General features: G+C 46.5%; 1 protein-coding gene across 1 annotated transcript; it reads right to left on the bottom strand.

Annotated features, from left to right (window-relative positions):
* Positions 1 to 999: 999 nt before the first annotated feature.
* On the bottom strand, positions 1,000 to 20,748 carry CLEC11A (C-type lectin domain containing 11A). The gene is made up of 4 exons (XM_083583492.1): positions 20,392 to 20,748; positions 14,753 to 14,969; positions 4,788 to 4,979; positions 1,000 to 3,773 (listed from the first exon to the last, which is right to left on the bottom strand). The coding sequence occupies exons 1-4, from the start codon at positions 20,503 to 20,505 to the stop codon at positions 3,373 to 3,375; spliced, it is 924 nt and encodes a 307-aa protein (XP_083439618.1). The 5' UTR covers positions 20,506 to 20,748; the 3' UTR covers positions 1,000 to 3,372.
* Positions 20,749 to 21,418: the final 670 nt, after the last annotated feature.

Raw genomic sequence — 21,418 nt, 5'->3', positions numbered from 1 at the left:
TCCGATAGAGGAAACCACAGGAATTGAAAAGCAGGGGGAATACAGAAGGAGCTCACATAGGAAGGTGGAGGAAGTGGGACAAAATAGCAGAGTGGAATATTCCAAGTGGGCTGGATTGTAATTAGCCATATATTGCAAGGGGGGTGGGGTGGAGGATTGCAATTGGGGGAGGGGAAAGAGGCAGTTTTTCCACAGTAGGTATTGTGGATTTCCAATTCCCTCCCCTTAAAAAAAAAACATTATATATAGAATTATTTATGTATATTGGTGTTCAGGTGTTCTTTGAGCTTAAAGGCAGGGGATGTTGATGGTTTAATATCCCAAGCAGCAGTTTGAGGAGGGATCTAATCAGAAAACAAGCTCATCTGCCCCCTTTCATTTCCTTTTTCTAGGATATTGGGCAGGGTGGCGGCATGGAGAAAATTGTGTCTGGGAAATCCCTTCAGGCCCTGAGCAATCTCCCTTTGCACCTGAAATCATGTGATTGCATCTGCCTTCTTTTCTCCTCCGTGGGGTGGGGTGGGGGTCCCAGGCACAGATTAGAAAGACTCAAAAACAGAGTAAAGAAAAAAGAGGGTGTTTAGAGGACACTGGCCCTCCCCTCTTTGGGATCAGAGATGCCCCGCCTCTGGTCTACCACCCACCCTTCTGGGGCAAGCAGTCAGTTAGCATAATAAACCAAAGAAAGTATTATCCCATTCCTTTCTACTCTTCCCCCCCCCCCAAGTTCGTTACATACACCCCTAGTCCAGTTTGCATGTGGCTGAAATGTGTCTCTCCAGAACATGGAGGAACAAAGCTGAAAACATGAATGCATGTCTTTTCTCTTTCCTGCCCCCTCCCCTTAATGTCACCCCCACATTTGGGGGCGGGGTGGAGGCAGCTTGGAGGAACAACGCTTGGATTTCATTTTTTTAATCTTCCCCCCCCCCCTGCTCCCCGTTCAGTATTGGAACCTGTTTTCTTTTGTGTGTGTTTTTCAAAAATTGAAATCGGTGCTTCAACAAGAAAATAAAAGTATGCTTTATTTTAAAGGGGTGCTTCTGGTTTTCTTAAGAAGGGTGAACAGGAGGGGGGGGAGAAGCAGCTGAAGAGATTTACCCCAAGGCAGCAGGTTCATGCCCTATGGCAGCGGCAGCCTTCACCAACTGGGGCCTTCCAGATATTTTGGATTAGCACTGCTCCCTGGAGCTGATGGGAGTTGTAGTGATTGAATCATGGAAAGGACCGTGAGGATCATCTAGTCCAACCCTGTCTGGGTAGCTCAGTTGTTAGAGTGCTGATAACACCAAGGCTGCAGCTTTGATCTCTGTAAAGGACAGCTGCCTATTCCTGCATTGTAGGGGGTTGGGAAAAAATTATTCTCAGGGTCCCTTCCAACTCTACGATTCTATAATCCCCTGCAATGCAAGAATATGCAGCTGTCCCGTGGGGGGATCGAACATGCAACCTTGACGTTCTGTCAGCACCACGCTCTAACCAACTGAGCTAACCAGTGATCATCTCAAGGCACCTTTTGGTGGAGGCCGCCCTAGAAAGTGGGACAGTATAAGGGAGCTGAAGGGAGCTACATACAAGAGAAAAACTCCACTGACAACAGTGAAATTAAATTGCCATCTGACTCCACAGTTCAGTCCTATAACTTCTCTCATGTGGTGTCTCTGCTTTCCCCTCATCTGCCCACACTTTGCAGGTGCCAGAGCCCTCAGGTTTTTAGCATTCCCCCCTTTGAGCTCCTAAAGTGCATTCAGCGACAGCTTATAGGCCCTGGTGAGGGAAAAGGGCACACGGTAAGGAATTTCATCTTCATGTCTTGCTAAACGTCCTTCAGTGGGGGGAGAAAGGAAGGCCCAGCTCCCTCATATAGAGCTGGCCAGCAACATAGGGCGATAAGACACTTGAGCCTAAACTCACTTAGGCCTAAAACTCACTTGCTAGGCACTGTGACCCGTTGAACTTGGTGGGGCTTACTTCTGAGTAAATGTCCTTAAGATGGTGCTGCACAAGAGGTCTGGTGTGCAGAGGGAAGCAGAGAATTTGAAAGCAAGTTGGTCACCCGTCAGTATTTTTGCCTATATAGGGTAGGTCTGCTGTCCCTGATGCTTTAAATATATGAATATAATTGCTTCAGAATAAAGGTTTGCCGTGCTGAGGAATTTATGAGGGGGCTCAAAAAGGGGCTGATGCAGAGGAGCCGTCAAGACAAGCTGTGAATGAATTTGTGCAAGCCTGTTTAATTCTGAAGCAGCCATTTTGTATCCAAAGTTCCCACTCCTCATTGTAGCTTGAAGGGATGCGGTTCAGGCCTGGGAAGGTATTGAGCACACACTCCTCTTAGGACTGCTCTTCTGGTCAAATGGGAACTTTTCTTTCACTCAAGAGAAGGCCCAAGAGGGCCCGATCCATTCGAGGGAGCAGAGAGTTGACTACCACTGCCCTCATCAGTTCACTGCCACTGACTCCACTGCACCAATTATTTGTCACGGAAAAATTGGCCAAGCCACCAAGGCCACACTGCGTGACAAACGCCATGTTTAGTTTGACCCTCAGAGTGGAAAGAGAGACAGCTGCGTTTTCCCCAGTCACGATGGCTTCTCGACCTGGAACTGAATAGTCTTACGTGTGCAGCAGGCTTATGAGCGTAGCCAGTGGGGTAAGTAAATAAAATACGTAACTAAAAGTAGAAATTGTAGAAAGATTTCTGAACAATTGGGTCAAAAGAAGGTCACGAAAAACAACTGTTGTTGAGACATTTCATTCTGAATCTGCTAGATTCTGACTAGGCCCATGAACAGATTTCGGGAACAGAGCCACAATTCCAACAACAAAAAAATCCCCACCCTCACTTTGAGATGCACGCCAGGCCCCTTAAAAACATTTTAGTACCCAAGAGATCCTGTTAGAATTACAATTGCCGAATCGCCATGCAGTAGAAAAAGCAAAACTCTGGGACATGCAGGGCATTTTTGTCAGCCGGAACCTGTGCACCTCTCCATTGCCATTTTAAGAGAACAAGGGAAGTGTTCATGGTGAGTTCTGGCACCTATTTTTCTGGGGTGGGTGGGACACTGGGGACATGGAAATTCCTGTTTGCAAGACATAGCATTTCCTCCTCTCTGAGGGGGCAAGGTGCTTTTTATTATGGTGGGGGGGGGGCTATGAAATGTGGGATGTTTTGGCTAACAGGGCCACCAGTAAGAGTGGTGCTTGCCTTGGGGAAAGGTTGGGGGTGCAAAAAATGGGACAGGGCACACTGCCTTCCAGAGGTTGTAGCCCCACATAGCCCAGACATGCTAACCATTGCACTGTAAGCGGAAGGATACCTATGGCGACCATGCGCACCTGGGACTGGACCTGAGACAGCCGCCCCCTCTAGAGGCGGTACTCGCAGACGTAATACATCCGCCGCTCGCAGTCATTGTCCCACCATTTTCCGTCGTCTGAGCTGAGGGACACGCAGTTCTCCCGGGCGCCGCCGTTGGGTTGAGTCACCAGGAAGTCGCGGTACCAGTCGAAGACGGACACACGCTGACCGTTCTCGAAGAGCCACAGCCCTTCTGAGCGCCGGTCGTTGATGCCCACCCAGACAGGCCAGTTGTTAGGCTGGAAGGCGTCGTAGAGGTAGCGGCGCAGGAAAGCCAGCTCGGTGGCGTCTGCTGGCATGGCCAGGTTCCCTCCCCTGAGCTCACACAGTTTTTGCGCTGCGTCGTAGACTTCGAAGTTCTTGAAGACCAGGAAGCATTTGCCGTGGGTCCGGCGGCCTCGCAAGCAACCTTGGGATAGGGCAGAGAGTGTCATGGTCACAACGGCAACTGCTGCTACCTACGCCTTGCGATTCCATCAAGTGGAATGCAAGGAGATAGGTCTCTGCCCCAAGGAGCCTGCAGTCTGAACTTTGACACATGGGGGCAACAGAGGGTGAATGGCCTTGAGAAACGCCTCCATCCTGAAGAATGGAGGCCTTTCGTGGCCTATTTTTTTAAAAAAAATATTACAGTCAAATGAAATCACGGGCAGGAGGGAAAAGGACAAAAATAATTAGAACAGAGAAAATTTGTGATAGATAAAGATCTAATGCAGTAGAAAAGGTTTGAGTAAAAACACTGCAGAGCTGAGGGTGGGAAATAGTGTGTTTCATTTGAAGGTCAATTTGAAAACGTTTGAAAAATAAGAATAATAAATTATATAGAGATATAAAGAGAGAGAAACCCCTCCACCCTCACATCTCAACCCGAACTTCGTGTGCTGGATTCGAACAATCCCCCTCTGTCCCTGAATAACCTCTGCTTTGATCCTTATGCTCCATCAGCCCTGAGCAGCATATGAAATCCTGACTCTCTGACACACACACACACACACCCCACACAATCTTGACACTAAAAGAACGACAGCTTTTTGAGCTAAAGGAGGGATTTGGCTACTGGCGGCCTCAGGCGCTCGGTCCAGCTCTCAACATGGCTTTGCATTTCCAAGGGCTCTGCCTGTTATTGCCCTTTAGCCACTTCCTGCCCTTGCAGGCTGAGGGCCAGAAGCAGACATGATGCTGGAGATCTGTGGCTGGCCTTCCTGGTCCTTTTTGTCTTTAAAACAAAACCAAAAAACACTTTACTGGAGGGATAGCTGAGTCTGTAGAACACGAGACTCTTAATCTCAGGGTCGTGGGTTTGAGGACCACGTTAGGCAAAAGATTCCTGCATTGCAGGGAATGGAATCAATGACAGTATAGGGCTGTTCCCTGATTTCCTAACCACTCCCAATGTGCATTGCCTCCCTGCCCCTGTCCTCACCATCAATTTTTCCGAGCTCTTTCTGGTTGCGCGTGGCGACTTCTTTCAAGGAGTCGAGCGACTCGTGAGCCTCTGTCACGCTCCCCTTCAGTTCAGCCAGGCCTTGAGAGAACTGGGAGACCTTCACGTCCATGAGGTGGAACTGCACATTGAGGCGGTGGACGGCTGCATCCAGGCTGTTCAGGCGGGAGACTGCTTGGACAACAAGGAAGGAGGAAGAAGAAGAGGAGAAACAAAGGCAAATTTTAAGGGTCTGGAAGCAGAGGAACAGGTACAGTGCTATATGGAACCCACCATGAACGCCTCCCTTGTTCTCTTATAATGGCAATGGTTCCCACCTGACTGTTCCGGCAAGTTTCAACTGGGGAAAAAAACCCCTGAACAGGAGGAATGCTCTTGTTAGGATATAATCTCACAGGTGGGGAAACTGTCTCTCTAAGATGCTGTTGGACTCCAACTCCCATCAGCCCTGGGCAGCATGGCCAATGGCCTAGGATGATGGGAGCTGTAACCTAGCGACCTCTGGAAGGCCACAGGTTCCCCGCCCCAGCCCATAAATTCCAATGTTCTGCTTATTTTATTTTATTTATATCCCACCTTTCCTCCCAAGAAGCTCAAGCGGTATACATGATTCTGGTCACCACATTTTATCCCCAGAATAACTCTATGAGGTAAATTAGACACCACCCAAATGAGATATTTAAAGAAGATTAGGAATGTTTTGGAGATTATTTGCAAAATTATAAGCATATTAAAAGGTTAACAGTAACGGAGTACTGTTAAACGGAGTAAATTCAGCAGTAATAACTATGCGGATATAGAAAATGAAAAGATAGAGATCAATTAGAATACATAGTGGAAAAGAAAATAATGAAGTGAACCATGGAAAGGACAGAGGGAAGTCGAAATTAAATGTGCACTTGGTATTTGGATTACTATTCTTATTGTAAAATGAAAATGATAAATAATTAAAAACAACAACACATCACCCAATGAGCTTCAAGGCCATGTGGAGATTTGAACCCTAGTCTTCTGGGGCCTAGTCCAACACTCTAACCACTCTTCTTTGGCAATCACTCGTAGCCAAGTAAGATTGTCATCCAATAACACAATCTTAACAGGGAGTCCGCAAGCGACTGTGGAGGCCAATTCTGGATCCACACATCCTTCCACAGTGGAGACATAGGTTTCCGGGCGGGATTTGATCATGGTGAGGGTTTGCCAAGCGTGCCTTCCTCTTAGCAGGTTTCTCCCTTTCATCCTGAGTTCAAGTGTCTTCAAAGCCCATGGCACCTTTGGTAAAGGCTGTTCTCCAACTGGAGCGCTCGCAGGCCAGTGTTGCCCAGCTGTCAGTGTGCATACTACATTTTTTTAGATTTGCCTTGAGAGTCTTTAAACCTCTTTTGTTGACCACCAGCACTACACTTGCCATTTCTAAGTTCTGAATTGAGTAGTTGTTTTGGAAGATGATAATCAGGCATCTGAACAACGTGACCAGTCCAACAAAGCAGATGTTGTGTTGCGAAGATTTTTAGTACTGGTACCAAGAATCATAGCGTCGACACTGGTGATCTTTGCTTCTTCCAGTACACTGGCATTAGTTCGCCTGTCTTCCCACGTGATGTGTAAAATTGTTTGGAGACGCCGTTGACGGAATCTTTTGAGGAGTTGGAGATGGCATTTATAAGTTGTCCATGTTTCACACTGGCCACCTGCTCTCACAGTTGCCAGCCAGATGTCCATGGGAAGCCCATAAACAGCACACTAGAGCAACAGGCCTCTCTCCCATGGTAAATCCTCAGCGGACGGCATTTAAAGGAGCATGACCTCTGCTTCTGAAAGTAGCATATGATGCTGTCATGACTAAAGGCCATTGATTCTCCATGAATTTGTTTTATCCCTCTTTAATGTAATCTAAGAAGTCATTACAACTTCTGAGACTGAATTCCATAGTTTATCGTGTAAAGAAATTCCTCCTTGTTTTTGTCCTGAATCTCCTCAACTTCATTAGATGTCATTGGGGTCTAATATTATGAGATGAAAACTATTCCCTATTCACTTTCTCCACACAGAATTATAGAATTGCAAGTTGAAAGGGCCCCAAAGTGTCACCTAGTCCAATGCCCTGCAATTCAAGAATCTAAACCTTGCATAATGATATACATCTGGGGTGTGTCATTTTAGGGGGCGAAGCTTAACTTTTGCAAATTTCTTCATGGAGGGGTGTTAAAAATATGTTTTTGGGTCTGAGGAATTCAAATCTATTATTTTTTGTGACTGCACAACATTTAGCTTTGTAAGTCTACGTTTGATGAAGAAGCACGTAAACTCTCTTCTGGAAAATTTTAATGTTACCTCCGGTAAATGTCAAGTAATGCTAAATAATGATTCTATAATAATATTCATATACCATATAACTACAAATACTTAGCAATCATTTATAATTATTTCTATGCAGTTTTACAAACATTTTATGTACTAAGCAAAATGATATATAAATTTAAGCAAGATAACTTTTGGATTCCCAAGTCATGTTATAATTTTTTAGCACCCCTCAATGTTGAAATCTGCAAGGTGAAAAATTCAACATGCCTTCCACAGTTCTGCTCATCTCTTCTCTACACAACCGCAAAAATGCTTAAAATGCTGTCGCCTTTCCTCATATAGGCAAGATGCTCCAGCCTCCAGGTCATCTCGATTACAGTGGCGTCGCAACGGGGGGGGGGCGATGCGTTCCTGGGTTCCACATCTGGGAGGGTGACAAGGCAGCACCCCACAGGGTGCTTGCCCTGCCGCCCCAGCCTGGCCACGGTGGCCCGAGCAGATTTGAACGCATGTGCTGTACGTAGCAAGGCCACACATGCGCTGTACATAGCGGTTTGCCGCTGGTGCCACTCGAGCGCCATACGGACGGGAGTGGGATCCCTCCGTCGCCGCTACAGCCGCAAGCAGAGGATATCGGCATCGTCCATACGGCGCTGAAGTGGCGGCGGCAAGTGCGGCGTTGCTACGTACAGCGCAAGCATCGTACGTAGCAACGCCACACATGTGCCCTACATAGCGATGCCCCACCCCAGGTGTCACAGCACCTTCGTTTGCCCCTGCTCGATTGTCCTCTTCTGCACCTTCTATAACTCTACAATATCCTTTTTGAGGTGCAGCAACCAAGACTGGGTTGGGACGCAGGTGGCACTGTGGGTTAAACCACAGAGCCTAGGACGTGCCGATCAGAAGGTCGGCGGTTTGAATCCGTGTGCCGGGGTGAGCTCCCATTGCTCGGTCCCTGCTCCTGCCAACCTAGCAGTTTGAAAGGACGTCAAAGTGCAAGTAGATAAATAGGTACCGCTCCGGCGGGAAGGTAAACGGCGTTTCCGTGCGCTGCTCTGGTTCGCCAGAAGCGGCTTAGTCATGCTGGCCACATGACCCGGAAGGTGTACGCCGGCTCCCTCGGCCAATAAAGCGAGATGAGCGCTGCAACCCCAGAGTCGGTCACGACTGGACCTAATGGTCAGGGGTCCCTTTACCTTTACCTTAACCAAGACTAGACACATTATTCCAAGCGTAGTTGCATGATCAATTTGTGTAAAGGCAATATGATACTGGCAGCTTTATTTTTTTATCTTTCCCTAATGATCTCCAGCACTGAGTTTGCTCCTTCCTTCCTTTCTTCCTTCCTTCCTTCTTTCCTTTTTCATAGCAGCTACACGCATGGGTTTCGCAGCAGCTAGAGAAGAGACTGTAACCAGAGAATGGGTCTGTCGATAGGCAGCGCAAACTCCTGGCAGTTGCGAGGCTGTTCACACTGCACTGCTAAGGAAAGACACTTTCACTGCAACCCAGCAACCAGTTCCCTGAAATCCAAATTGACTCTTAGCAAAGTGAAAATCCAATGCAATCTCTCTGCTATTCTCCTTGCACACACTCTTAAGGAGGTGGTAATGCAGTCTGAGGCTCTTTATCACTTGGAGGTATGTTCAAGCCAAGGTGCTTTCCAAGACAATGAGCAGCCAAATTTCCCATTAGCGTCCTTTGTCTGGCTGACCCACAGCAATGACCAAACCTTACCATGATGCCCCTGTAGCAGCAAAAACAGATGCCTTTGTTTGCCCCACCTGCAATAAAACATCTCTCCAATATCTGTCTCCACAGCCACAGCAGGCGCTGTAACTCTCCAACAGTTTGACTTTGCCCCTTTCACCCCAAACAAGGCCCACTCTTCTATTGTCTCCCCAACAAGAGGGATGTCAATAACCATTCTCTTAAGTAAGACCCTCTCTATAGAGGCCAAACCCTCCTAATGTCCCTATTTTCCAGGGACAGTGCCGGATTTACAGAAGCCATCCCAGTTTCTGATTTGATCCCGGAATGTCCCACTTTTCCTTAGGACGTCCCACTTTTCATCAGAGAAATGTATGGATTCTAAGTTAGAAACTGTTCTGAGTTGGAGACTGCCTTTACTGCCTATGTTGAGTTTCTTTAAAAGAAAATTACCTACTGCTAAGAACACGGCTTTGCTCCCTACACAAACAGTAAATTATCACATCATGGGGCCATGTTTCTTGCTGTGGTCAAATTATAAATGCAGGCAGTTCAGCTCAGCTAAGGAATGGAATGAGCAGACTGGGTAGCTTCTAAGGATTAGGTTATGGGGGGGCGTGCAAGCACATCTGCATAAGCCTCTCTGTGCAAGAGACAGATAAGAGAGGGTGGTCTGTGGGTGATGCAGGAGGGATATAGGTGGTTGTGGTCAACTGGCAAGGGGTGTCTGGCCTTGAATAGGCTCTGTGTGCATGTGGGGCAATTGGAAGGAAGAACTCATCAGGGCAGCCAACACCACAGGCAAGAAAGGGGTATGTTTGATGTGTGTGAGGCAGCACACTAGACACAGCCATTAAAAGATGCCTTTGCATTTCATGTGCAAATTTTCAGAAAATGCAAATTGCATCAAGGGGAAAGGCCAATCAGGGCAGGCAGGCAGAGAGGGGTTTAACCCTTTCCTCCTCTGGCAGAAAATCCTTCCTGTGAAAAGGGGTGCTTGCAATGGAAAGACCAAGGGTCAGCAAACTTTTTCAGCAGGGGGCCAGTCCACTGTCCCTCAGACCTTGTGTGGGGCTGCCAAATACATCCCTCAAGACAGCGGAGGTTTGGGATCAGAGTTTTACCTTCTCCTAGATGGGCTCCCTTTCCAGGTGGATGAGCCCCATCTGCCCTTCACTTCCCTCTGCAGAACGTGCAGAAACCACCTTCTTAACCATCGGACCCACGATTGGTGTCACCCACTCAATCTGCTAGAGTCTGTCCTGGCATGCAGGGAAAGCCTCATCTGGTAACCCCACCTGGCTTAGCTGGCCATGCGCAAATTTAGGAATATTTCCTACACTTTAAAGGGAAAGATCAATGGGGAAGACAGGGACCAGCTGACCTGTGGACCTGTTCTGCCTGTTGCCCAGTTGTTAACTGTTGATAGACAAACTCAATGTCCCTCTCAGTCTCCTTTCTTTTAAGGGTTCTTTCCCTTTACATCAGGCTTGGACTGGACAGACCTTCCTATGGAGACGTGTACTCTGACAGGCTTATCAACACAGGACTCTGTAAAGTAGGACACACATGGCCACGTTGGTCAAGCAGTGGGGGATTTCATCCTATCTTCCACCACCCTTAGCGGCTAGTCCTCATTGGGACGATAGGGCAGAACTCAGGGAGCCCAACAGTACACAGAGCTAATTCCAGTTTCGGAGAAGTAGGTTGACAAACAGTGCCCCTCCCTGGACTGGTTCTGGCTTTGGCTTGGAGTCAATTTGATTCCCTCCCCCTCTTTCTTTTTTCCTTTCTCCTCCTGTGATGAGGCTGCATTTTAATCTTTTAATGTTGTATTTAACCTAGTTTTTTTAAGTAGTATTGCAACTTGTTTTTATTATTGGTTGTTAGCCGCGCTGAGCCCAGCCTTGGCTGGGGAGGGCGGGGTATAAATAAAAAAATTATTATTATTATTATTATTATTATTATTATTATTATTATTATTATTTCTTATCTATGCAAAAAGGCAGCCAGGTGGTGGGTGGCTGTGGTTGGTGGGACAGTGCCCCATTTGCCCTACAGACTATGTCCCCCACTGTTACCCACCCCACCCCATCACAGCTTGAACTGAAAAATCAAAACGTGTACAAAAAACCCCTAAATATATAAAGGATTCCTTCCCTGCTACCCAGTTTTTTGTCTCCCATTTTTAATATAGGGGATAATCATGCTAACCTACCTTGCAGGGTTGTTAAGATAATATCTGGGGAGTGCTCCAGTGTGCTAAATATAGTCCTTATTCATCTTCAGCTGCCGCTTTTATTTATTTGTTAAAAGCATTCCTGGATTACTTGATGGTTGAAGGAAACTGCTTAACTCAAGTTAGCTCGACTTGAGCCAAGTGCGATTGAAGTGGGAACAAAGAGCCAAGATGCGCCTTCTGTATTTTTATTTTTAAACCATCTGTGATCATTCGCAGTCTCCTTTCTTTGAACGTTTTACTTATATGGTAACTTTCATTTCAGCCACTAAGTCTCAATGGCTTTCACAGCTACAGCTCGCCAGCAATGGAACTGACTGTGGCAGGGTTTCCCACCCCATCCTAATTTCTCTCCTAATGCTGAGAAAAAAATGTTGTGTTTCCAAGGATGGAAAAATCCACATCAGATTTCTGTGAACCTCAGTGCTAGGTAGCTGGGTGATCCCCCACCCCAGCCCCAGTATTGCGCTTTCCCAGAATCCTTTTCCAGAACAAAGGCCAAATGAAACATGGCACACCAACCAAGGTGTGCAATTTTATCCTGGTGGTGGTGGTGTGTGTGTAAGTGTTATAAATGAAAAGAGCTGGCAGGAAGATTGGACTCTTCAGCAGGAAATGGGGGGGTGCTTAACCCTTTCCCCTCCAGACATATTTTTTTTTAAATCGAAATCAGGAGAGGAGCAACTGGGGAGGGAATTTTTGAGCAGAGATGCAGACTGAGGGAAAATAGTTGGGAAGTCTCCTTTGCCCTCTCTGCTCCCCTCTACACACACACACACATACACACACACACACACACACACACTTCTTTTGCTCAAGATTCCAGACTCCCCTGTGTGCTTTTCCTTTTAAAAAATGCCAGGGCAAAGTTACACTCAGCTTTCCATCCTGGGTACTTTGGCCCTAAAGGAGTACCAACGATGCTACGCTTCAAGCGAAAGTTACAACAGCCAATTATTTGTGATGTGAAGGATAGCTGTCGCTCTGAATTTTAAGGAAGGAGAACTGTCGCTCTGAATTACGTGTGCAACATAAACCTTGTTTCTTCTAGGGAAAAGCTTCAGAGATGAGTAAGGAGGGAGAGAGAGATGATTTAGGGTGGGGAAGTGGAGAGTGATTAACCCTTTCACCACAACACGTATTTGCAAGGGCTTGGGAGCCCCTCATGTGTAAGAATGGTTTGGGGTAAGGGCACCATAGAGCAAAAGAATTCTGCCCCACTCCAACCTCCCTCCCTCGTGAAGCTGTTTTTCCCTGTACGAAACCGTCTTCAGAGTTTTGTTCATATGTGAACTGTAGGTCTGTCTTTAGAAGTGTCCAGTGCCCAGTGCCAAAATTCTAGGCACTTGCCATCTGCACTTGACATCAGGGATATGCACAACATTTCGTAACCAGTTAAAAAGATCTCAGGTAACAGGTGATGAGCAGGATTTTTTATTTATTTTTTACTTTCTTAGACCTTGCACTGCTGCTGCCTGTAAGTGAATACAGTACTGGACTAGATAGACAAACAGTCTGTCTCACTAGGCCGTATACTTTTAATTCCCAAAGGAATGCTATCTGCCACTATGCTATTCTGGTTAACTGCCAGAGGCAACTGGCTAGTGGTTTTTGCAGGACACCAAATGCTGGTCTGAATCCAGCAATGCAAAACCGATGGGCTCGTGCCATCAGCTCTATTGAGATCCCAGCTCCATGGGTCTCCTCTCAATCATTTCGTAGCAGCCATTCCATCTGGCTGCAGGAGGAAGAGGAGAGACAGGAAGCAGGACCACCCCACTGTCTCAGCTGACAGCTCCCTTTGGCTCCTCCTGTCCCTGAATTCTTTCCATTGCAACTGGTCAGTATGACAACCACTATGCAGCCTGGTCAACGGGTGCCTTAAAAACGGAGCGCGCTTGTTTTCCTCTCCCCTCACCATCCCTTTTTCCTTTTGTGTCATGTCTCTTGTAAACTCAGCTGGCAGAAGACTGCCTTGTCTTAACAGATCTTACGTTAGTTGCTCTGGGACTCTTTTTTGGCTTGGAGAGCAGGATAAAAATACTTCAAATAAATAAATAATCTTAGCACTTACTTCCCTGTGGGATGCTTGCTGGCAGGAGAGAGTGCTCTTACCACTGTGCCTAAACTTTTGATTGCCATTGTGAATATTAGAATTCTAGAGAGGTTGGGGGTATTCCTGGCAGTGCAGCAAAGGGTGATTTCCCCCCCCTCCTTCTCCAGCCAAAAGCGGAGGTTTTTATAAAGTGAAAGGAAGTCGTTGATGGGTAGGGTTTACTGTTGCTTCCAGCCAAGACCCAAGAAATCAGGATTTATGTTAGGAATTGATTGGAGTTAGATGTAATTGGCTTCTGTGCCTGAGGACAAGCAGAAAGCAGTGGCTTCAGAAAAGAGTGGAAGATACATCATTTGGCAGCATGGGACGACAGGCGAGGGAAGGCTCGAGAAACAGGGTATGTTGAGCTTGCTCAGAACGACTGCTAAGGGAGGCCACAATAGCAGTTTTCAAATCGGCTCATGGCTGAGCTGGGATTCGAACTTGGGCCTCCCTAGAGTAAGCCCAACGACTCCAGAGAGATTCCAAACAAACAAACAAACAACAAACAATCCTATTAAAAATAGAGAGCCTATGAGCTGTAAAGGAGCTGTGAAGGCTACGAGGATAGACAATGCGGAGCCCATCAGCCCCAGCCAGCATGGAACCGGTAAAAGATTATGGGAGTTATAGTCTAACAACATCCACAGATCACCTTGTTTGTTTGTTTGTTTGTTTGTTTGTTTGTTAAATTTGTATGCTACTCGTAGATCTCAGGGTGGTTCACAACATAAATTTGCAATATAATAAACACAAAATACGTCATAAAAAGAAGAACAAACACAATCCAAAAATGCCCCTTCCACAACACATCAGATCAATCAGCCAAAGGCCTGGTTGAAGAGGAACGTTTTCGCCTGGTGTGCCTAAAGATGTATAATGAAGGCGCCAGGAGAACCTCCCAGGAGACAGCATTCCACAAGCAAGGAGCCACTGCAGAGAAGGCCCCGTTCTCGTGTTGCCAAGCTCTGGACCACTCGTGGAGGAGGCACACTTAGAAGGGCCTCAAGGATGATATCAGGATCTGGCTAAGTTCATATGGAGACAGGCAGTCCTTGAGGTATCACGATCCTGAGCTGTTTAAGCAGGACCAGCGGTCAAGGATGATGGCAATTGTAGTCCAAAAAAAGCTGTAGACCCAAGTTTGGGAAACTCTGGTCTAGACCAAGAGCAGGGAATTTCGAGGGGAGGTGCAATTGTGGGACTGCCTTCGGAGGAAGCCATGGCTGTTTAAAGTGGCATGATACTGCAGCAACAACAGCAATACTCCACCTACCTGGCTGGGTTTCCCCAGCCACCCTGGGCAGCTTCCAGCACATATACAAACATAATAAAACTAAAAACATAATAAAACTTTAAATCTGTAGTGCAGATGGGGCCCAAAGAGAACTACCATACATTGCTCCCAAGCCTGGAGGGCTCCATCACGGCTAGCAGAAATCGATAGATCTATCTTCCATTCTTTTAACAAATCTCCCTTCAAAGCCAGCTAGAAGAGGATTCTCATTATGTTAACTGGGGTTGTGAAACTGCAAGGCGGGGAAGATCACCTTTTTAAAAGGAACGGGGACCTGAGTGCTTTGCGTTACTCACACACATAGGTGAAGTCATCCTCTTCCTCCTGCTGAGCCGGGGGTGCTGTGGTTGGTGACAGCTGTGTGGTACGTGGAGGCTCTTCTACGGGTTCCTCCTCCTCTGCATTTTCGTCTAAGATCTCCTTGCCAGCTGGGTCCCCCACCTCAGTTAGGGTGATCTCCTGTGCAGCCTCCTCTCCGGTTGTTTCTGAGAGCTCCAGAACCTCTTGCAGGTGCTGGGAAAAGGGGAGGATAGATGAGGAGGGTTAAATAGGAACAGGCGTCCTCAGGCTCAGGGATGGGAGAACAAATGCTGCCCTCCAGGTCTCTCTGCCTAGCTCCTCTGGACTCTTCCAAAGCCATACACCCTCCCAAGCCACACCCCTCACCAGTTCTGATTGATTTGCACCTGGAACAACTGATTGGTTCAAAATTGGGAAAGGAGTACAACAAGGCTGTATATTGTCTCCCCACTTATTTAACTTATATGCAGAATTCATCATGTGAAAGGCTGGACTGGATGAAACCCAAGACGGAATTAAGATTGCCGGAAGAAACATTAACAACCTCAGATATGCAGATGACACGACCTTGATGGCAGAAAGTGAGGAGGAATTAAAGAACCTTTTAATGAGGGTGAAAGAGGAGAGCGCAAAATATGGTCTGAAGCTCAACATCAGAAAACTAAGATCATGGCCACTGGTCCCATCACCTCCTGGCAAATAGAAGGGGAAGAAATGAAGGCAGTGAGAGATTTTACTTTCTTGGGTTCTATGATTACCGCTGATGGTGACAGCAGTCACGAAATTAAAAGATGCTTGCTTCTTGGGAGCAAAGCGATGACAAACCTAGACAGCATCTTAAAAAGCAGAGACATCACCTTGCCGACAAAGGTCCGTATAGTTAAAGCTATGGTTTTCCAAGTAGTGCTGTATGGAAGTGAGAGCTGGACCATAAAGAAGGCTGATCGCCAAAGAATTGATGCTTTTGAATTATGGTGCTGGAGGAGATTCTTGAAAGTCCCATGGGCTGCAAGAAGATCAAGCCTATCCATTCTGAAGGAAATCAGCCCTGAGTGCTCACTGGAAGGACAGATCCTGAAGCTGAGGCTCCAATACTTTGGACACCTCATGAGAAGACAAGACTCCCTGGAAAAGACCCTGATGCTGGGAAAGATTGAGGCCACAAGGAGAAGGGGACAACAGAGGACGAGATGGTTGGACAGTGTTCTTGAAGCTACCAACATGAGTTTAACCAAACCGCGGGAGGCAGTGGAAGACAGGAGTGCCTGGTGTGCTCTGGTCCAGGGGGTCACGAAGACACGACTAAACAAGTGTTTTTGTCTGAGCTCTGCTTTGCCTACCAGAATGGAAGACAGAAAGGGGTGTTTGCACACCCTCAAACATTTTTCCAATGAAAAATTATTATTATTATTATTATTATTATTATTATTATTATTAATACTCCACCCATCTGTTTGGGTTGCCCCAGTCTCTCTGGGTGGCCTCCAACATATTTAAAAATGTAATGAAACACGAAACATTAAAAAAAAACTTCCCTATACAGGTCTCTTGCCTTCAGGTGTCTTCTAAAGGCTGTATACCGTAGTTACTTATCTCCTTGGCTCAGGGTTTGCATAACTCCTTACCCCCCAACATTATTCCTGCATTGCAGTGGTTTGGACTCGATGTCCCTTGGGGTCCCTTCCAACTCTACAATTCTATGATTGCTCCAATGAAAATATGGACGTCCTAAGGAAAACCAGGACGTTCTGGGATCAAATCAGAACTTCCAACAACTGCTGGGGCCCCACGTTTGAGAAACATGGATCTAGTAGTACAAGCCTGCATGATAACCCTGTAGAATGCAAGCCACTGGCCACCTCTTGCAGATTTTTGCAGCCCCAGGCTGACAGCAAAGCTGGAGGCAGATAGGCTACAGTCAGGTTGGGAGGTAACAAGTAGGAAAGGGCTATTGCTCAGAGAAAAGACATGCGAAATGTCCCTGGTTCAATTAATTCCCCAAGATCTCCAGGTGTGACTAGGAATGTTCCCTTTCTGAAATCCTGAAGAGCCACTGCTAGTGTCAACAGTACTGGACCCTTGTCTGGACCCCCAGGAGGATGCTGGGGGTGTAAATGGCTATATCAGTCCTTGAAAAGCTGGTATCGCTTGACCAAGTTTTGTTAAATTAATTAAATTAAATACTTTTGATTGGAGTTTGAATAAATGTGCAATTAATTGTTGCGGTTTTCAGTTTCAGAAAGCTCAGTCGGTGGAGCATGGGACTGCTAATCTCAGAGTTAATCTCTTGAGCCCCACATCGGGCAAAATATTTCTGCATTGTAGGAGGTTGGACTAGATGATCCTTGTGGTCCCTTCCACCTCTACAATTCTACGATTCTCTGATTATCTTCCTTAATGAATCACGCATACTGCTTTTCTGAATAATGCTTTTTATAGGGTAGGGGGTGCTGGGATAATTTTATGGACCCTTGGCCCAGTAAAGTTTGGGAACTCCTGCTTTAGAGATGCTTAAACAGTTATGTTTGTCAAGATATTAAGTAACAGAAACAGACGGAAACAGGCAGCGCAAACAGTGAGATCGCAAATGCACACTAGATAATCACTAAGCTTTGACTTGGCCATCCACGGAAGATGCTAAGCCAAGTCCCAAAACTTGGTTGCTGCTTCTAAAAGAGTTCCATGTTTTAGCGTCCAAGAGGATTCAGAAATCCAGGCTTTGTTCCAGACCTCAGCCACAAGAACGCAGCAGCTCGATGGCATCTGGTCAGCTGGCAATCAAGCAAAACACAAAGCCTTGCTCAAATCGAAACATCCCTTTAAGAAGGAAAAAGCATGCAAACACCGAGTGTGGGTTTTTTGTGTTTTTTGTTTCGACATCACAGCACAGGTGAGGTCATCCTGTTCCTATCATCCTGCCCTGGATTTCCCAGGGCCTGTTAAGCGCACAAATTTCAGATGCGTGTAAGACAGAGGCCTCAACTCCTCTGCAAAAAGGAAAGAAGAGTCCGTGTGGTGAGAGCAGACTGAGTTCAATGGCTGTAGGGCTGGATGGGAGAGGACAGAATCCAAGCTGTAAGATTATTCAGATCAGGGACCCAAGAGAGGCGTTCAGGGCAAACGAAGAGTTTTGTATAAATTACTTGAGTAGGAACATGCATGTACAGTCAGACCTACCGGATTTTTTTCCTGGCTGTCTGAGCAGGTCTAGCTTGGAAAAAGAGAGAGAGAGAGAGAGAGAGAGAGAGAGAGAGAGAGAGAGAGAGAGAGAGAGAGAGAGAGAGTGTCTTAAGTAATATGTTTGGGTTGGAGGCTGGAACTGCCCCAGATCCTAGTATGTCTAAGAAAAAAACACAGAGCAGGCGTCTAAACATTACGCAACTGGAGTGGCCACGTGTCCAATTTTACAGAGGGCAGACCTCTATTTGAAATCTGTCAGAGAACTGTCTCTTTTAAAACTGTCCTCTGTTTGAAGGACTGTCGGGTCCGGTATAAGGATAAAGAACTGTGCAGCAGTGGCCTTGAAGTTTGCCCGTCAACTGTTATCAGATACCCTCCAACATTTCTCTGATGAAAATAGGGACATCCTATTCCATAATAACAATAATTTTATTATCTAGGTAAAGATAATTTTATTATCTATACCCTGTCCATCTGACTGGGTTGCCCCAGCCACTCTGGGCGGCTTCCAACATATATAAAAACATAATAAAACATTAAACTTTTTTTTAAAAAAACTTCTCTATACAGGGCCGTCTTCAGATGTCTTCTAATGGTTGTACAGTTTCTTATCTCATTGGCTTGGGGGGGGTGTCACATAACTCCCTACCCTCCAACGTAAGGGGAAATAGGGGTGTCCTAAGGAAAAGTGGGACGTTCCAGAATCAAATCAGAAACCAGGGCAGCTTCTGTTAGTCCAGGACAGTCCCTGGAAAATAGGGACACTGGTTGGGTCTGTTATCACTGACAGCAGACCTAGAAGGCACAGTGGTCACTTGGCCACAGTTTTCCCCACGACGACAAGGTGGACTGTATTTTTATTTCAATTACAGTAATTATTTGCATCTAGACATATAAATTAGCATATGCAAGTTTTGTGAAAGCCTGTCCTCTTCGGTCCCCCAAAGAATTCTGGGAGCTGTAGTTTGTTAAGGGTGCTGCGAGTTTTTAGGAGGCCCCTATTCCCCCTCACAGAGCTGCAGTTTCCAGAATGGTGTAACAACAGATTCTTGGAGACAACCAGGGAAATGAATGCAATAATCCTCATGTCTGAATGTAGCATTCCCACATAGCAGTTGAGAGCGAGGTTGATGGTGGGTCTCACTCCATCCCATATGTGTTCACTGGGGCTGCATACGCACCATATACCAAAAGGCATGTTTCCTTCATCCACCCAAAGAATCCTGGGAACTGTAGTTTTACCCCCCGCCCACAGAGCTACAATTTTCAGCACCCTTAACAAACTACAGGTCTCAGGATTCTTGGGCGGGGGGGTTAAACATTTGGTGTGCATGAAGCCTTAATGTCTACACAGGGCTTCACTTTCCTTTGTTCATTTCCCAGTCCAACACATTTTGCTGCCTGAAGCAAAGCCATAAATTGATTGTTTGACAGATTGCAGTGGGGAGCAGGGCATGAGAACCCCCCGTATCCTTTTGGTGATGCCTAATGGATTCTGGGAAACGTTTGCATCTTGGATAAGGGCAGGCCGGACATTCTGGAAGCAACATAGGATCTGTATGTATCTAGGGTTGCCATATTTCAAGAAGTAAAAAAATAAGGACACAAACAATTGTTGAGGTTTTTTGGGGGAAATCACCCCAAAAGTTGTTGAGATTTTTGGGGGAAACACACAAAATGTTTTTGAGCTTTTTCTCCCCTGTTTGCGAAAACCCAGACATTTTTCCGATTTTTATAAAATCCCCCCGGATGGTAATTTCAACCTTGGAATCCCAGACATGTTCGAGAAAAACCAGGCATATGGCAACCCTATACATATCATAGGGATGCGGGTGGCACTGTGGGTTACACCACAGAGCCTAGGACTTGCCGATCAGAAGGTTGGCGATTCAAATCCCCGCGACAGGGTGAGCTCCCATTGTTCGGTCCCTGCTCCTGCCAACCTAGCAGTTCAAAAGCACGTCGAAGTGCAAGTAGATAAATAGGTACCACTCTGGTGGGAAGGTAAACGGCGTTTCCGTGCGCTGCTCTGGTTCGCCAGAAGTGGCTTAGTCATGCTGGCCACATGACCTGGAAGCTGTACTCCGGCTCCCTCGGCCAATAAAGTGAGATGCGCGCCGCAACCCCAGAGTCGGCCATGACTGGACCTAATGGTCAGGAGTCCCTTTACCTTTTTATAATTATCATACATCCCTTCCCCACAAGCAATCCTGAGGACTGTAATTTGTTAAAGGTGCTGGGAACTGTAGCTCTGTAAACTACAGTTCCCAGGATTCTTTGAGGGGTTGTGTGGTTTAAATGTATGGTTTGCACTCACACGCTGTTTCCATCATGGCAGCTGCCTCTCTCCCCCCCCAACCTGGAGTCCCCTGGCAAATTGTATTGGCCCAGACCACTGTCTATGCTGCCCCTGTATTTGTCTGTGCGTTAGGAGATGGGGTGGAGAGTTTCTCACCTTCAGCATCAGGGCTCTTCTTTCCTCCTCAGAGCTGAGCTCATCCCTCTGTCCCTGAGCCGCCCCCAGCAGCAACCCCAAGAGCAGCAGCTGCATCAGAGGCCAAATCTCCATGGCGCTGTCTCTTTCCAGCTGGGACTTGGCGTACAAATGAAACCGGCGTTGCTGGAAGAGGGCGAGAGGTCAGTTATCCCGAATCTCCCACCCAATGAACTCAAGAACGTACTGGATCTCTCTCTCTCCTTCTTTTCCCTCTTTCCCTCTTGGATTTCACGCTCACTCAGGCGATGGTTGGGGCAGAAATGGGGGGAGGGAGGGACAGAACTCCAGCCAGCCAGAAGCCGGAATGTCTAATTCAATCCAGATGCGAAAAGCAGGCCAGGCCAAAGCCTCACCCAAGTTGGATTGCGAGAGAGAACTGTGTTATGTTGGGGTTGTCACCTGGCCAGCATAAATCTGGATTAATTTATTCCGTTTTGGTTAGCTTTTTTCTAACAAGAACAAAAGTTAAAAATATATTCATTATCTGTGGGGTTTTCCGCTACCCCTCATTTACTTAACCTACATAAATTTATATCACACGCTTTCATTGGGTGGCTACAGAAGAAGGTCCTCTGTTTGAAGCTCTGTCTGGAAAATGCCCTCTTTTTGAAAGCATCCTCACTTTCAAGTGCTGTCCAATCCAAACCTGGTTTAAAGAAAAGGAACCCGAATAAAGTTCTTGAAACTGTCCATCAACAGTCAGCCCCTGGACCAAAAACGCACACAGATCACCTGGCAACAGTCTTCTTTCTCCACTAGAGTGAGGTGTCTTGTATTTCTATTCAAATGGTAGCAGCTCTTTCCCAATGTCTGTGTATTAATTAATTTTATAATGAATTAATTTTATAATGAATGATTTTAGAGTGTTGTTTGTGCTGTACTTTTGTACTGTTTTATTGTTGTTAGCCACCCTGAGCCCGGCTTCGGCTGGGGAGGGCGGGATATAAATAAAATTTATTTTTTTATTATTATTATTATTATTATT

Source organism: Podarcis filfolensis (genome assembly GCF_964270895.1).
Source record: "Podarcis filfolensis genome assembly, chromosome: 13".
Taxonomy (NCBI): domain Eukaryota; kingdom Metazoa; phylum Chordata; class Lepidosauria; order Squamata; family Lacertidae; genus Podarcis; species Podarcis filfolensis.
Note: the sequence above shows the minus strand (reverse complement) of the source record. Positions and strands in the feature narration are given on the sequence as shown.